Source organism: Myxine glutinosa, chromosome 7, assembly GCF_964187855.1.
Source record: "Myxine glutinosa chromosome 7, kmMyxGlut1.1, whole genome shotgun sequence".
NCBI classification, from domain to species: Eukaryota; Metazoa; Chordata; class Myxini; order Myxiniformes; family Myxinidae; genus Myxine; species Myxine glutinosa.
The window spans coordinates 171,491,927-171,510,890 of NC_136267.1; the positions used below are offsets into that span (position 1 = coordinate 171,491,927).

The window sequence follows — 18,964 nt, forward strand, 5'->3', positions numbered from 1 at the left end:
TGTTCCACCAGAGGAAAAAGACCAGGTGTTCGTAAAACACTTCACCCGCAAGAACGCCTTGGAACCAAGGTGGAAGGGACCAGTCCAGGTGTTGCTGAATACACCAACGGCAGTCTTTTGCGAGGGCAAGACTTCGTGGATCCACGCCACGCACTGTAAGTTGGCCATACAAGCACCAGACACTACACCACAGCAACCACAGTAAGGATGGGCCTAATCATAGGTACAATACTATTGATAGAGACAGCAGCTAGGGGAAACTCCGATTCCAATAGATGCGAAAACGAAACCCGACACCTCACCGTAACATGGGGACAAAGAGTATCACTACCATGTTTCGAACAGAAAGCCCTGCACACAAATTGGGTGAACATAAATTGGCTAGCACTGTCGGCAGGGCCTGGACGCGTTGGCATGGTACTACAAAAGCAACGAGAGTTCCGGGAAGATGGGCAAGCTAGCATTAAGACCTTGGCCCAACCAGGATACAAATGGGGAACCCCTGATTTTAAGCTACAAACACGCACGCGCCTAGAGAAAGGCATGACTATGCAGGTCCGGTGCAGCGTCTGGACCCCTGGCGCGGCCGGTGGCGAAAAGAACTACATACGATGCAACGAATACATACTCACGCCGCAACCCCAGGATAAGGCCCCAAAGAGGGGGGAAAACACATATTGGAAAGTGGCCAGGGAGGTGGCAACAATTCAAAATAGGACACACTGCTGGTCGTGCATGCACTTTCCCCAAGCAGGCACCACAGGAATACACATGATAGTGCTACCTCTGTCCCTCAATGACCTCTGCTCACAACCTATCGATTCCCCATGTTTAGTCACCACGCTGGAAAGAGAAGGGGTTGACAACGGCAAGAGTTGCAATCGACAATTTAATTATCGCCCGTCAATGATTGCCCATGTGGCCGAGAGGCCTGCCCCCGTCTGGGTCAAACCACAGAAAGGGAGGGTCTGCCTCCAGGGTTCCGGCCACTTGCGTATGGGAGAATCAGAATGCGCCTACACTCTCCCCGGGAAGCTGGGACAAGGGAGCTCGGGGATTACATTACGAATAGTACTGCAAGATAAACACAACCACAACATAACGGCTATAACATTCTCTAGGGGGGTTAGTAGGATTAATGGGGTGGTAAAGGGACTCCAGTGCTTATCCACCCACCTGGTCCCACCCCATGGGACAATGTTTATATGCGGCGACAAGGCTTACCCCTATTTACCAAATAATTGGGGGGGCACATGTTATCTGGGTTCAGTTCTTCCTGACGTTGAGATACTGGATGAGCTAGACCCAAAGTCCTTGGACAGGCGTTATAAGAGGTCAGTCATGAACGAAGATGGAACCACTAAACTACACGGGAGCCTAGGGGAAAAGGTGTTTGGTTTCTTCTTCCCAGGAGCGGGCACAGTCATGGATAGTTTCCGGATAGACAAATTGGCTTTGGCCCTAGAAAAGGTGGCAAACGACACCGCTACGGCTCATGACATACTATTGGACACGGTAATTCACATGCGTACAATGGTGATGCAGAAGTGAGACTAAGGGAAACTAGCCACGCCCTGACGATCGATCGGATCGCGCGCGAAAATTCTTATACATTTAGCTGGCTCACTGACTGGTTCCAGGGATGGACGGGCACCATAGTGAAGTGGTTATTGACCGCACTGGCTGTGATAATCGGGGTAGTAATTTGGGGGGCACTAATGAAATCTCTAGTCCTCCTCTGTATGAGAAAGTATTTTACAGGATGGAAAGTGAAGAAGCCGCCGACAACGACTATGGCTCTGACCACAGAGGCCGTCGACCTGAACGGGTCCTTCAACAAGGCAGTTGCGACCGGCGCTCCAGAAAATTGCATTGAATTTTGTAATGACTGTGATACTTGTGCGGATCCCATGTGGGAACTGGCTGCTGCCTGTAACGGTGTATGTGATGACTGTGATACTTGTGCTATAAACCCCTTGCGTGTACTGGCTAACGCTGCTTATGTATTACAAGCTGACAGCTGCACGCCCCCTTTAAACCCAACTATGGATCTGATTGCGACGCTGGGTCTGGCGGTCGAGGGACCCGACGTGGATATCCTAGACCCGCAAGCCGACCAGGCGCCCAAGGGAGACTTTGACATAAAGGAAGTCCCTCTCTTTTCTCCAAATGTTTTAAGTTCAAATGCTTCAAGTGAATCGGATTTTTACGCTCTGTACCCTGACCAGGAAATTGAGACACAAGATACTGACAATACTATGTATTCCCCAGAACAGCAGCACGTGAGGGACCTCATGGGCATGATCGTTGATTAACTTCGAAGATCTGCAAGGACTGAGTCTGCAAAGGGTGGGGGGAGCAAGTTCCGCAGGGGAGGTGACGGGCCCTCTGGCGGAGCAGAACCTCATCTGGACCAGACACCTTCGTTGTGGATCCGAAACGTTAATGGACTTTCATGTTCTGAGCCCCCAGGCTCCGAGCACGCACCACACGACACGTTCGCCAAATGCACGGGCGAGGCGCTTTGGGCGCACGATATGCCCTTGGGAGATACCCGCATTACACAATTATTTTTTCAATACCCGCATTACACAATTATTTTTCAATAAAGCCCGATGTGGCACGTTGTCTCTTAAGATACTTTGTCTCGACGAGACAAGAGGAAGGAATGTCAAGTAGTAGATTTGTTATTGCCTAAAGTTCAGTTATAGACGTTGGTTGCTAATGTGTTATGATTTAAATCTTGTTTAAAAATGCTATTTTCATAAAGTTAATAAAGGGTTTTTGCTTCGTTTTAGTTTTGGATGAGGAAAGGCTCGCTGAGGTCATGCTGGACAAATTGTATACGTGTGCTTTTTCGAGGCTAGATAACATAAACCTGTTGTTTTTACCATATATATTTTGTATTAATCACAGCGACGCCTGACTCTGTATAAACATGCTTTGAATTACTCATGTGAACCCATATATTTGCTCTGGGCTTATCTGGCCAAGCATGCACTCTTTGTAAGTTACATTTCTGTTTTCTCGGAGCCCAGAGAAACATTTGGTCCGAATGATAAGGAAGGGCTGACTCCCCCGAATGACAGAGCGGATGACGGTGGGGGCTTGGCCCACCGGGGAGGAACCTCTCCCAGTTTTGTTTGTTCCCTCGGAGATTTCCTGATAAAACGTGTCCCTATATAAATGGACTGGGAATCAATGTGTTTTCAGGAAGGCTTGACGTGGCATGAGACTGGCTCTTGCTGTAGATGTCTTGTCCTCCTCCGGATCTGTATAAGTTGGTTTTTAATAAAAAGCTGCGTCATTTTTCAGGCTATTTGTGGACTTCTTCACCAAACGAAGAGCTGATTCTTCACAGTTGTAGATGACATATAGACATATCTATGGGTAAGAGTCATGTTTGCCTGTTTTAGATCTGGCAACATTGAGCGTATGTCATCAGTAGAGCAGTTCCAAGATGGTGGCTCCCTTAGAAGCATGCATCAGGGAGGAGCAACGTTCTGTCATGCGTTTCTTAGGAAGTGAAGGTGTGAATCCCAGTGAAATCCATAGCAGAATGAAGATGCAATATGGTGATGCATGTTTATCGCTGCAGCAGGTGTACGACTGGGACAGGAAGTTTAAAAGTGGAGTGTCTACTGTGGCAGACGCTGCTCGCTCGGGTCGGCCTCACACAGCCGACACACCAGAAATGGTTGCAGGAGTTGAGTGCGTGCCAAGGGAAAACCGTCGCATTACGCTGGATGAAGTGGTCTCGAATTGAACATTAGCCATGGTTCAGCACACCATATCATTCACAACGTTCTGGGGTTCCGCAAAGTGTCTGCACTGTCAGGTGGGTGCCTCGACAAGTTATACCTGAACGGAAAGAATGGCGAGTGGACGCATGTGAAGAACCTCTGTGACGTGACGAAACAGAAGGCTATGCTTTCTTACAGCGCGTAGTGACTGGGGATGAAAGCTGGGTCCACTACTTTCAGCCAGAAAGGAAGAGGGCAAGCAAAGAGTGGTGCCATTCAACATCACCGAAGACCAAAAATTTCCGCACACAGCCATCCACTGGAAAAGTGATGCTGATGCTCTTCTGGGATAGGTGAGGTCTAGTTGTAGAGCATTACATGCCCAGAGGGACCACAGTCACCAGTGCATCATACTGCAACCTTAAAAATCATCTGAAACCGGCAATCAGATCAAAACGTGGAAAGTGGGCAGGAGATGCAGGAAGTAATGTGGGAATGGAAGGAGGCATTTGAGAAACATGAACAGAAAATGGAAATTATGTAGCTAGAGTAGCAGAGAAAATGAATTAATATCAGATTATAGAGGAAGATGATTAAACAAGGAAATAGGTTTGAGTATGTGGGTGGAACAGTGACCGGGGATGGTAAGTCAGAGGAAGAAATGAGGAGGAGGATTCAGGTGGGTGTGAATGTGTGGAGGAGTGTGGAGGGAGTAATGGGAGACAGAAAGATTTCAACGATATTGAAAGGGAAGGTTCTGATGTCGTTGACTTAATGACTTGATGTTAGCTAACAAAAATCTTAATGTTTTACAAAAGTCTAAATAACCCGCTCTTAATTGGGTGACCCAATTTGTTGCATCATAAACTCGAACGACACTCGGTAAAGTGCATACTTCCGCCAGGCTGAACAGTTTACATTTAGTATCCCTCTGATAAGCCGGATCTGGATCCAGAACTCGAAAACCGAATCTGCTTGTTCTTATCACCGACCCAACTCACCCACCAAGTTTTGTCACAACTCGTCCACAACTTTTTTTAAATATCATGCTATATATCGTTTTGGCCCTATCACTCGAAGGTGAAGAATCACTTAAAAAATTAAGAAGATTAAACATAACCTCTGGCGACTTTTGGCGATGGAGGTAATGAGAAAAAATGGACTTTATATAATTTTCTTTTTGATTACTGTAATTAAATTTCTTTATTTAAGTCGTCCCTCATATAAATGTATTGTGGAAAAATCCCGATGCGTTTCTAATGTGAGCACCATGGTATTTTACCATGTGTATCATGGGAGAACTGTCATGTGTTATTAGGAGCCTCGTGGGGTCACCCCGTGTCTCATGAACTGCAGTATTATCTGCTTTATAAGTATTATTTGTTGTCAAGCTTTACTTCCAAATCATGATGCAATATCTCTTCCATTCTTCCATTGGAGGTTATTTTGTCTTGGCATACAGATATAATTTTATTGAATTTAATCTTGAATATAAGCTCTTGTTGGGTATTGTTATTGCGTTAAATGAAAGCTGATAATTTGCAAGGATCGGTGCAGATAAACAACACATAGTCATGGAATGCACAGACTTTAATTTTAGAAACTGGAGCAGGGTGCAAGATTGATGGAGAGGGAATTTTACATTTCCCTCATAAATCCACACTAATTACAGCAAAATGAATCCGTGCTTCCCAACCTCTTTTGCCTACTAATTATAACCCCTCTATCCACCTGTCTTCCTCCTGTTGAATAACAGGATTTCTTCCTTCAAAACAGACTCTGCACTGTAGCACCGAACGAAAATCGGGCAGCACATGCCTGCTCACTGCTCAGGGACAGATGTTAATGTGGATATGGAGAGCAGGATGAGCCTCTGGGGTAAAGGCGAGTGATCGTTGGTGCTGTAAGCTTCAATGAGAAACCAGATCTGATCATTAGTATGGCACAAAATTTGAGGGTGCGCAATGTTGAATATTAATGTTGCATTATGTATAAATTACATTACATGCAAAACACTGGAACGACACTCGGTAGAGCGCATGCCTCCGTCAGGCTGAACACCTTATGTTTTGTATCCCACTGATAGGCCGGATCGGGCTCAGGATCTTTACAAAAATCGAATTGTCTTGTTCTTGGCACATACCCAACTCATCCACCAAGTTTTGTCAAAATTTGTCGACAAATTTTTGAGATTTCGTGCTATATATAGTTTTAGAACTACAGTCACGTGAAAAAGTAAGTACACCCCATGTAAAGTTTTGACTTTTTCAACATATTTCAACATACAGCAATTTGATCTTCATTTCAACAATATTGATAGATAAAGGTGATATAATATAACAAATATCATGAAACATTTACATTTTGTAGTCCATTGTATCTATCTATAATTCCAGTAATCTCTGTGTGTGTGTGTGTCTGTGTGTGTGTATGCGACCGCTGTTTCTCGACAACTACCGGTCCGATATACTTGAAACTTGCCAGGTATATTGCTGGGGACCCGAGGATGTGCCTTTTCAAGGTTTTAAATTAATCGGACAAGTAGTTACCGAGCTATGGCGATTTCTTTACCAAACTCCGCAAGCCGTTCGCTTTGGACCAAACCATTTCATGTAAATAGAGGGGGGGGGGGGGGGGATTGTCACCGTACTCGCAAGCCGTCGCTTTGGACCAAACCATTCCATGTAAATAGAGGGGGGGGGGGGGGATTGTCACCGTACTCGCAAGCCGTTCGCTTTGGACCAAACCATTTCATGTAAATAGAGGGGGGGGATTGTCACCGTACTCGCAAGCCGTCCGCTTTGGCTTTGCGAATGGACCAAACCATTTCATGTAAATAGAGGGGAGGGATATAATTTTAGATATATATATAGTACGGGCACGCCCTAGTAATTTAAATAAACATAAATGCAAATTTCGCAAGTGGAAAAAATAAGTACACTCTTGGCTCTAATAGGTGGTATTGCCCCTTTTGGCACAAACAACCTCAAGTAGGCGATTCTTATAACTGTCTACCAGTCTCTGACATCGACTGGGAGACATTTTTGCCCACTCCTCCATGCAGAATTATTTCAGCTCTGCGATGTTTGAGGGGTTTCTTGCATGCACAGCTCGTTTCAAATCCCCCCACAACATCTCGATGGGATTTAGATCCGGGCGTTGACTTGGCCATTCCAGTACCCTCCATTTCTTTATTTTCAGCCATTCCTTGGTGGATTTACTGGTATGTTTAGGGTCATTGTCATGTTGCAAGGTCCACCTTCGGTTGAGCTTCAACTTTGCGACAAATGGCCTCACATTATCCTCAAGCACCCTCTGGTACAATGAAGAATTCATAGTGGATTCTATGATGGTGAGCTGCCCAGGCCCTGATGCAGCAAAGCTGCCCCAAACCATTATATTTCCACCACCATGCTTTACAGTTGGTATCAGGTTCTTGTGGTCAAATGCTGTCTTTGGTTTTCGCCAAACATGTCTTCAGGTACTGTGGCCAAATAGCTCTACCTTTGACTCATCTGTCCAGAGCACATTGTTCCAGAAGTGCTTGTCTTTGCCAAGGTGTTCATTAGCAAACTTTAGTCTTGCCCTGATGTTCTTTCTGGACAGCAAAGGTTTCCTCCGGCCACACCTCCCATGTAGATCAAATTTGTGCAGCTTCTTTCTAATGGTAGACTCGTGCACTTTGACATCAACAGTGGCAAGAGCTACCTGTAGGTCCCGTGATGACATTCTGGGGTTCTTAGAGACTTCTTTCAGCATCTTGCGGTCTGCTCTCGGGCTGAACTTGCTGGGGTGGCCTGGCCTGAACGTTTTTTTTTTTGTATACTTTTGTATACAAGATTTGTAAAATCTAAGAATTTCGTTCTTGTCACACACCCAACCTCTCTACTAAATTTCATCCAAATTCCTCTGCCAGTCTTTGAGATATCATGCTATATATTGTTTTTAGACCTATCTCTCAATGGTGAAAAACGACTTAAAAATTCAAGGATCCGGATCCATATCTTCACCAAAATCTAACAGTTTTGTCCTTGTCACACACCCAACCTCTCCAGCAAGTTTCGTCTGAATCTATCCACAAATTTTTGAGATATCCTGTTTATAGACAGATAAACAGTCAGACAGGGGTGATAACATAACCTCTTGCCCACCTCCGTTGGTCTTGGTGTATGAAATTTGTCAAATAATTTAAAAGGTAGTCAGTTGTTTCTCCAATCTAAACACTGACCCTGGGTTTATACTTTTGTTAATTTACCTATCGTATTTTATGAGCCCTACATTGGATTTAGTCTGAAACAGGGGCTTATGGATTGGGTCTCGTCCGTCTGTCCATCCATCCATTTGTGCGTGTGTCTGCAACCATATCTCGGAGATGTATAGACCGATTTTGTTCATACACAATTTACACATTTACACAATACCTGGTTACCAAACAGGTCCGTGCATCCTCTCATTCCATGTCTATGACAGCTATCTATCTTGGTGATTCAATTCCCCCAGCGTGATTCTTTTGGTGGGCGCTGGCCTCGTCCGAACTGAATCACATCGTTTGTGTACTCTCTCGAACTCCGAAGCCACTCAGATGAAGTTGGCCCTTGTTTTGTCATTCTGCCGATCGACAAAAGCATTCAGAAACCCACGCTTCAATGAATTGGTCTTTCCCTCGCGGTCCCCCTGTGCTGTCTTTCCCTCACGGTCCCCCTGTGCTGTCTTTCCCTCGCGGTCCCCCTGTGCTGTCTTTCCCTCGTGGTCCCCCTGTGCTGTCTTTCCCTCGTGGTCCCCCTGTGCTGTCTTTCCCTCGCGGTCCCCCTGTGCTGTCTTTCCCTCGTGGTCCCCCTGTGCTGTCTTTCCCTCGTGGTCCCCCTGTGCTGTCTTTCCCTCGCGGTCCCCCTGTGCTGTCTTTCCCTCGTGGTCCCCCTGTGCTGTCTTTCCCTCGCGGTCCCCCTGTGCTGTCTTTCCCTCGCGGTCCCCCTGTGCTGTCTTTCCCTCGCGGTCCCCCTGTGCTGTCTTTCCCTCGCGGTCCCCCTGTGCTGTCTTTCCCTCGCGGTCCCCCTGTGCTGTCTTTCCCTCGCGGTCCCCCTGTGCTGTCTTTCCCTCGCGATCCCCCTGTGTTGTCTTTCCCTCGTGGTCCCCCTGTGCTGTCTTTCCTTCGCGGTCCCCCTGTGCTGTCTTTCTCTCGCGGTCCCCCTGTGCTGTCTTTCCCTCGCGGTCCCCCTGTGCTGTCTTTCCCTCGCGGTCCCCCTGTGCTGTCTTTCCCTCACGGTCCCCCTGTGCTGTCTTTCCCTCGTGGTCCCCCTGTGCTGTCTTTCCCTCGCGGTCCCCCTGTGCTGTCTTTCCCTCGTGGTCCCCCTGTGCTGTCTTTCCCTCGCGGTCCCCCTGTGCTGTCTTTCCCTCGCGGTCCCCCTGTGCTGTCTTTCCCTCACGGTTGTCAGCTCTTTCACGAGCCTCGATTCAGTATTTAAAAAAAAAAAAAAAAAAAACTTGCCAAAAAGACAAAACATGCTGGTATACATATGCACATAATTTTGTTTTGCAATGCGATCAAAGACGGCCGACTGCCATTTTGTAAAGTCATCTTTCCACCCTCTTTGGAAGTTTGTGTCTTTCAAAGCAGATTTTCAAGAAAAATAATTTTATTGAAATGTATGAATATTTTCAGTGGTGTTACACGCATAAAGTGGCCACACTACAAGGACACGATTACTACACCAAAACCATAATCTTTTCTACACCCGTTAACTCCCCTCCCCTCTCCCACCTTCAAGCTGGCCTCTTCAAAGTCTCCAATTTTTAGTGCCTGTAGTTTGCTTCTGTGTCCATCTTGTCCACCCTATGTATCCTGCCCTACTCCTCTTTCCTTCTCACACCCATTGTTTGTCCAAGTCTCTCTCTCTATTTTATCCTTCAACTCCACTGTTAGTGTCCCTGTCCCCCCCTCCTGCCCTCTTTCTACTGCTCCTTTTGTTCTGTTGCGTCCTGATCTGTGCAGTGTTCTAGCTCTTACGCAAGCCTCGCCTTTGTATAGAAAAAAGGCAAACCACCAATTAACCTCCAAACTAAGATGGTTTCTGTGGGTCTACTCACTCAGGTAAAGGCTAAGATATAAAATTAAATGGTCACATGTCAATGAATGCAGAGCTTCGGATTGGTTTGGTTTGGTTTTGGTTCGGATTGGTTTCACCCTTATTAGGATGCCCTTAGTTGGAATATGTATATATATATATATATATATATATATGTATATATATATATATATATACATACATACATACATACACACACACACACACACACACACACACACACACACACACACATTCGGCAGGATGGCCTATAGGTACGCACACCCTCTCCTGAGCTGTCTGCCCTGGGTTCAAATCTCGGCCCAGCTATAAATTGTCAGGTAGAGTGATTATAATCAACGTGTATGCCGCCCTTTGGATAGACATTAAACTTTGTGTCCCATCTGCAGTATTAGTTGGCGGATGCTAAAATCCCACAGTGTCCTTGGTGAAGAGTACGCAAGCTATCACCGGCACCATGGCCAAATTACAAAGCATTGTCTCTGTCCTAACTACTGCTGGGAAGGTGATGGCAAACCACCCAGCATAACCCTTGCCAAGAAATCGCTTCGGCAGCACCGACGCTTTGTAACATAGTATGTTACATCAGCATCAGAAATGCATACTGTATATATGCAGGCAGCAACGGAAGCCCTCATTGTGAGAGCTTGGATTCCGAGAGCTAGGGCCATCCGATAGTGAGGTATCCAGGAAATTTTAATATTTCAACTGCAATACATGGAGTTTTATTAATTGTTTATTTGATTTGGACAGACAAAACATTTCCACCTTGGACCTAAACAATATTTCTGTCTAATGTTAATTTGACATCTGGGTTACTTTCAATTTAACAGGTGATCTGAAGTCTGAATGTGGCAGAGTATGGAACCTGAGTGCACTCTCAAAAGGATTTCAACACTTGTGGACAAGTATTTTGTTGAACAGGTAATTTGTCCTAATCACAAAAAAATATACTGTACCTCAATTTTGCAGCATATGTAAGAAGGTGACGTGGGACTTACACTGGCAAGATTGTGAATAAGGCCCAATGAGTCGAGAGAAAAGGGAAGGACGTGGGTTAGGCCAAGGCCCGTTGTCATGGTGGGTCCAGCAGGTGGGACAACAGCTGCATGAGGGGTGCTTGCTATGAGGCAAAAGGCAGAGGAGAGTACAAAGCAAGAATTGCGTTAGGAATTTACACAACACAGTATTAGCACTCAATTGGATGTAGAAAACATAAATCTATCTTAAAACAATGAATTGCTATATATTGCATAAATATTTAAATAAATAATATTTCACTTTCTGGAACTCCAAAAGCAGAGATAATGAAATAAGCAATATCAATTGGATAGAGTTAATGCTTTCAAACACATGTGCTAAGGGCAACCCATATCATCAGATCCACTATCTCTTTCTGCCATGAAATGCTAATAGCATGTACAGCTGTACACATTAGGTCATGAAACAGTATTTGAAATTCAGTGATGGAGAGGAAGCAAGGAACATTTGGATCACTCAACTCACACAAGACATTGCTCCTCAGTGAAGGAAAGGACAGTTATAAAGGAAAGGACTATACTGAAATGAAAGAGATTGTAGGCAATAAAATGCTGATAGAATAGAGATACAATTTGATAAGTATAATTCTTCAACATGTAAGGTGCTGCTAAAGAAGTGTTTGGTCAAACAGTGCACCGAGTGGTTTTCCTTTCCATTTTCTTTTTCTCAAACGGTGCACCGAGTGGTTTTCCTTTCCATTGTCTCATTGTCAAACTGTGTACCAAGTGGTTTTACTTTTCATTGTCTTATTGTCAAACAGTGCACCGAGTGGCTTTACTTTCCCTTGTCTTATTGTCATGGTGCACCAAGCGGTTTTCCTTTCTCTTGTGTTATTGTCAAACAGTGCACCGAGTGGTTTTACTTTCCATTGTCTTATTGTCAAACAGTGTACCGAGTGGTTTTCCTTTCCATTGACTTATTGTCATGGTGCACCAAGCGGTTTTCCTTTCCCTTGTGTTATTGTCAAACAGTGCACCAAATGGTTCTCCTTTCCCTTGTCTTATTGTCAAACAGTGCACCAAGTGGTTCTCCTTGCCATTGTCTTATTGTCAAACAGTGCACCAAGCGGTTTTCCTTTCCCTTGTCTTATTGTCAAACAGTGCAGAAAATGGTTCTCCTTTCCATTGTCTTATTGTCAAACAGTGCACCGAGTGGTTTTCCTTTCCATTGTCTCATTTTGAAACAGTGCACCAAGTGGTTTTCCTTTCCCTTGTGTTATTGTCAAACAGTGCACCAAATGGTTCTCCTTTCCCTTGTCTTATTGTCAAACAGTGCACCAAGCGGTTGTCCTTTCCCTTGTCTTATTGTCAAACAGTGCACCAAGTGGTTCTCCTTTCCATTGTCTCATTGTCAAACAGTGCACCGAGTGGTTTTCCTTTCTATTGTCTCATTGTCAAACAGTGCACCGAGTGGTTTTCCTTTCTATTGTCTCATTGTCAAACAGTGCACCGAGTGGTTTTCCTTTCTATTGTCTCATTGTCAAACAGTGCACCGAGTGGTTTTCCTTTCTATTGTCTCATTGTCAAACAGTGCACCGAGTGGTTTTCCTTCCCATTGTATTTTTGTCAAACAGTGCGCCGAGTGGTTTTCCTTTCTATTGTCTCATTGTCAAACAGTGCACCGAGTGGTTTTCCTTTCTATTATCTCATTGTCAAACAGTGCACCGAGTGGTTTTCCTTCCCATTGTCTTTTTGTCAAACAGTGCGCCGAGTGGTCTTCCTTTCAATTGTCTCATTGTCAAACGGTGCACTGAGTGGCTTTACTTTGCATTGTCTTATTGTCAGACAGTGCACCGAGTGGTTTTCCTTTCCATTGTCTTTTTGTCAAACAGTGCGCCGAGTGGTTTTCCTTTCTATTGTCTCATTGTCAAATGGTGCACCGAGTGGTTTTCCTTTCCATTGTCATATTGTCAAACAGTGCGCCGAGTGGTTTTACTTTCCATTGTCATATTGTCAAACGGTGCACCGAGTGGTTTTCCTTTCCATTGTCTTTTTGTCAAACGGTGCACTGAGTGGTTTTCCTTTCCATTGTCATATTGTCAAACAGTGCGCCGAGTGGTTTTACTTTCCATTGTCATATTGTCAAACGGTGCACCGAGTGGTTTTCCTTTCCATTGTCTTTTTGTCAAACGGTGCACTGAGTGGTTTTCCTTTCTATTGTCTTATTGTCAAACGGTGCACCGAGTGGTTTTCCTTCCCATTGTCTTTTTGTCAAACGGTGCACCAAGCGGTTTTACTTTCCATTGCCATATTGTCAAACAGTGCGCCGAGTGGTTTTACTTTCCATTGTCATATTGTCAAACGGTGCACCGAGTGGTTTTCCTTTCCATTGTCTTTTTGTCAAACGGTGCACTGAGTGGTATTCCTTTCCATTGTCTTTTTGTCAAACGGTGCACCGAGTGGTTTTCCTTTCCATTGTCTTTTTGTTAAATGGTGCGCCAAGCGGTTTTCCTTTCCATTGTCTTTTTGTCAAAAAACGGTGCACCAAGCGGTTTTACTTTCCATTGTCATATTGTCAAACAGTGCGCCGAGTGGTTTTACTTTCCATTGTCATATTGTCAAACGGTGCACCGAGTGGTTTTCCTTTCCATTGTCTTTTTGTCAAACGGTGCATGAGTGGTTTTCCTTTCCATTGTCTTTTTGTTAAACGGTGTGCCGAGCGGTTTTCTTTTGACTTCTCAGGAGATGTTTCAGGAAATCATTTGAAAAACATGGTAGCCTAGTCGAAAGGTTTTATTTAATATGAACTATCCATAGCGTCGAGTGTTTGCAGACAGAACAGCAGTGTTGACAACCCTTTCAGGTAATAGTAAACTTAACTATAACTGCATTCCGTAGAACACATACCTTCGCTATGCCGAACAATTTACGTTTTGTATCCCACTGATAGGCCTATTCAGCATCCAGACCAGAACAAAAATCTGATCGGCCTGTTCTTGTCACGGACCCAACTCATCCACAACTATGTGAGATATAATGCTATATCGTATATAATGTTGGCCCTATCTCTCAATGGTGAAGAATTGCTTAAAAATGTGTGGATCCAGATTCGTATTTTCACCAAAATCTAATCGATTCGTCCTTGGCGCCCACCCAACCTGTCCATCAAGTTTCGTCCGAACTGGTCCATTACTTTTTGAGATATTCTGCTCACAGGCAGACAGACAGGCAAACAAACAAACAAACAGGGGTGAAAACATAATCTCTGTCGACCGTCTGTGGTGGAAGTAATTAGGATGCCATCCTTTGTCTGTGTTTGACAGTTTGACGTCAATTATTTTGTCAGGAATTAATCAATGACAAGTCAACTAAGAGGCAAGTATACAAATACCAAGATAACCTTTGAGAACCCAGAATCAATACCTCATTTAAATCAACATCAAATGAAGACCATAAATGCTATGTACAGGGTGCATGGCACACTTATAAAAGAGTATATTTGTATCAATAATGTGGCATGACAATTTGTTCTTCATTTGATGAAGAACCATTAAGGATATCCTGAGACAATTGCCATGCCCAAACTGTTCACGAGTATGGATGAGGGTGGATTGCAAAAACGGATTAGAAAAATAAACGTCAAGTTTATCCATGAAAGGGAAAACCTTGTGAGTCAATGGCAATCCATGTATTTAAAAGAATTCGAAGATATAAAAAAAATAAAGTGTGTGAGTCACATGAAATTATTTCAGGCTATGAATCCTGTGAAATTATTTGAAAAGTTTTACCTCCGTGTAAACCTCTTCATGAGCAGAACTTGTAAATTTTTTCTTAGTTAGAAAAGAATGAAATGCTTTGAAGAATGAAACTTTTAAAATAATGAAATATATATTAGTATCTGTAATTTGGCGCTCCAACCTAATGAGCGAACGTCGCGACGTCACCGCCACGTACGTCCGCATTGCCAAGCTCCGGAGGAGATCCATCATTATGGATCTTAAATTCAGATACTGTCACAAGTGCATGCAAAACTCACAGTTACCGACCTGGTTTTGCCGTTGTTGGGCCTTCATCAGGGCAACGCAGTGAGCCTTCCATACACTTGTGACTGAAAACCTTTCGGTTATATATTTTAAAATTTAAATCTTCAACTGATATATATATATATATATATATATATATATATATATATATATATATATATATATAATATATCTACAGTGTCTGTGTTGTCCTATGTTGGCTTGTCACTGAACTACTCCCTCAAACTTTTGTGAAATCGTACCAAACTTGTAGTATGCACCTATCTCTCCGGTGTGCATGTCCTAAAGGTATTTAAAAAAAAAAAAAATGTTTGAAATTTATTTATAATTTTTTTCATGAAAAAAATTTCATTGTTTATAAAATGTAATATCACGTATATTATGAATAAATTTGTGCAAAATAGTTTGTATTATGATTGGTGTAAACCATTACAACACAGCAACTCAGGTAAAGTCATCTATTTATATATCTACATATCTGGGCAGTGTCTGTGTTGTCACTGAACTACTCCCTCAAAGTTTTGTTTCCGTGGTTGTGAAGTGTTTGTGATAATGTGGTGGTGAGATGTTTTGAATCATGTGGCGAAGTGTTTTGAATTACTTGGTGGTGAGGTGTTTTGAATTACGTGGTGGTGAGTTGTTTTCACTTACGTGGTGGTGAGGTGTTTTGAATTACGTGGTGGTGAGGTGTTTTGAATTATGTGGTGCTGAGTTGTTTTGACTTACGTGGTGGTGAGGTGTTTTGAATTAGGTGGTGGTGAGGTGTTTTTAATTACATGGTCGTGAGGTGTTTTGAATCACGTGGTGGTGAGGTGTTTTGAATTACCTGGTGGTGAGGTGTTTTGAATTACGTGGTGGTGAGGTATTTTGAATTACGTGGTGGTGAGGTGTTTCGAATTTCATGGTGGTGAGGTATTTTGAATTATGTGGTGGTGAGGTGATTTTAATTTTGTGGTGGTGAGGTGTTTTTAATTACGTGGTGGTGAGGTGTTTTGAATTACGTGGCGGTGATGTGTTTTGAATTTCGTGGTGGTGAGGTATTTTGAATTTTGTGGTGGTGAGGTGTTTTGAATCATGTGGTGAAGGGTTTTGAATTACGTGGTGGTGAGGTGTTTTGAATTATGTGGTGGTGAGGTGCTTATAATTACGTGGTGGTGAGGTGCTTATAATTACGTGGTGGTGAGGTGTTTATAATTATGTGGTGATGAGGTGTGTTTAATTACTTGGCGATGAGGTGCAATCGTCCCAAACTTCCAGTCTGTACCTACCCCTCCCATATGTGTGTGCTGAGGGGTTATTTTTTTGAATTTTTGACGTACTCACTCTGCCGAGTTCCCGACGCTTTTTGCCTGCTGAAGTTCGTGATGGGGAGCTCCTTTACCTGCTCGTGGTGCTCGGTGGCAACATCAAGACAAAGTTCGTCATGAGGAGGAGCATTGGGTAACATTGAACCATTTGGTAACAGGATCACAACGTTCGTTTTCCCCTCCCCCTCCCCCGTGAATGTGTGCTGGGCGCTCTTGTTTGTCGTATTTTATTTGTAGTAATCGTCATAAGGCATGCATTAAGCTAAGTTTCTGCCTCATGTCTATTTTCCTTTTTATTGATTAGTTGCACTGTAAATACTTGTAAATAAATCGACTCGTGAAACGTTTCCTTTCCAACTGTCCGTGCATGTCCTTTCTTTCATTGGTCTGCCATTGCTCGCACCCAGAATAGCGATCGGCCGTAACAAATTAGCATCAGCCCGGCGGGTACCAACGGTTGCTCGACCATCTAAATTTCCAATCAGGAACAAAAGTGGTACGTTCTTGGAGTCCGGAGTGTACGTTCCCGGATTGGAACCGTCACGTGGTACAGGTAAGCGGTGTCAGACGAATGGACCCTGCTATCGCACGACAGACCAATTGGCGTTCGTAGTTGTTGGTTCGCAACCTGCCGAAGTACGAAGTTATTCGTGCGTGGCAGCCTCAGGTCTGGTAAGATCGGGAGGGAACGGAGGCTAACCCCCTCATAGTAGACCCAAACTCCGGGCCGTAACAATATATATATACAGTCACGTGAGAAAGTAAGTACACCCCATGTACAGTTTTGACTTTTTCAACATATTTCAACATACAGCTATTTGATCTTCATTTCAACAATATTGATATATAAAGTTGATATAATATAACAAATATCATGAAACATTTACATTTTGTAGTCCATTGTATAATTGTATAATTTGTAGTCCAAGGCTAACCCCCGCTCTAGCAGGGAAAATGGCCTTAAAATGCATGTTGTTGTTGTTGTAGTCCATTGTATAATTTAAATAAACATAAATGCAAATTTCGCATGTGGAAAAAGTAAGTACACCCCGACATTTATCACTACTTCAAATACCTAAAATTAGAATCAGGTGCACCAGCTCAGGTGCAAATGATTATAACATCGTTGGAGAGGATCTTGGAAGAACCTGTCTTATTTAAACCTCAGACATTTAGCTTGTTTGCTCTTTGTTGTTGAAGTGTGTGGCGTCACCATGCCTAGATCAAAAGACCTCTCTGAGGCCTTCAGAAAGAAGGTTATAGATGCCTACGAGTCTGGGAAGTGTTACGTGCTCCTCACCGACCCCCTGGTCATGATGTACCTCCGAGCCCCGAGAGGAGTCACGGCAAAAAAATGTGTTATTCTGTATGTCAAAGATCAATGGAGAAGCCACCCCAATTGTTACTCACAAACAAATATTGTATTAAGATCACACAAGAATAACAGTACAACAATAATAGTATTCAATAGTACAATCCATGTCCTATGATGGTACCATCAGTTTTGGTAATATAGAACTCACTGTGCTCCAAGTGAGTGAAACATGAACATCCCCAATGTCTCTTATTCCCGGCTTCAAGCCCAAAGTTGATTCGCTCCAGCGATCGACAGAACGATGTCCGATCGAGACCAGAATCCCGTTCGGATGGCAAATACAGTCACACAGCCACCGCTGTACAAAGGCGCCCTCAAGGCGACTGGGATATCCAAAGGCGCCATACAGGCGACGGAGAGATCACACCCTCGGGTATGGACGAATTAACCTTCAAAAAGCCACATCACACACACGGCCCAGATCGACGTCTGGATGCGGTGAAAATGGTCGAGAAGAGACGAAACCGCGAGCGAAGCACAAGTCCTGCGCGAGTCAAAATGGCCGACGGCCTGTCTCGTGGCGCAACAGCACGGCGATGATTCTCTCCTGAATCGATCGCAAAACCTGACATGCAGGTTGATCGGTCACAGCGATGACAACTCGGTCACAGGAATCCCTTTCCCAGAAACCCGAAAGTTCGCTAGTGACTCTTGCTCGCCAATGTTCGCTCCAGACCAAGAAGCAGCTATGCTTCTTGTCCGACTCCACTTGCTCGCGTCTTCTTCCTCCTCGTCCTCCGGTTCCCGATCCGGTTTCCTGTTTCTTTTAACATTAACTTTTTTACCTTTTGAAAACAGCTCATGGACAATAAACCTTTTGAAAGCAATAATAGTATATGGAATCAGAAATATTTACAGTGGATGCAAACCACCACAACGGAAGTGACGAATCCGTAACAGAAGGGATTGAAAAAGATCTCCAAACAATTTGAAATCAATCATTTGACTGTCCGGAAGATCATCTACAAGTGGAGAAGATTCCAAACAACTGCCAACTTGTTCAGGCCAGGCCGCCCCAGCAAGTTCAGCCTGAGAGCAGACCGCAAGATGCTGAAAGAAGTCTCTAAGAACCCCAGAATGTCATCACGGGACCTACAGGTAGCTCTTGCCACTGTTGATGTCAAAGTGCACGAGTCTACCATTAGAAAGAGGCTGCACAAATTTGATCCACATGGGAGGTGTGCCAGGAGGAAACCTTTGCTGTCCAGAAAGACATCAAGGCAAGACTAACGTTTGCCAATGAACACCTCGGCAAAGACCAGCACTTCTGGAACAATGTGCTCTGGACAGCTGAGTCAAAGGTAGAGCTATTTGGCCACAGTACCAGAAGACATGTTTGGCGAAAACCAAAGACAGCATTTGACCACAAGAACCTGATACCAACTGTAAAGCATGATGGTGGAAATATTATGGTTTGGGGCTGCTTTGCTGCA

At 44.0% G+C, this 18,964-nt stretch overlaps 1 protein-coding gene across 2 annotated transcripts in view; it reads right to left on the reverse strand.

Annotated features, from left to right (window-relative positions):
• The window catches only part of LOC137431838 (zinc finger protein 385D), a 237,385-nt gene that overhangs the window by 75,437 nt on the left and 142,984 nt on the right, over nt 1-18,964 (reverse strand). For both annotated transcript variants that reach the window (XM_068123581.2, XM_078781182.1), the window contains one exon: nt 10,828-10,949. In XM_068123581.2, coding sequence (XP_067979682.2) covers nt 10,828-10,949 — 122 coding nt within the window. The remainder of the gene's footprint in view (nt 1-10,827; nt 10,950-18,964) is intronic.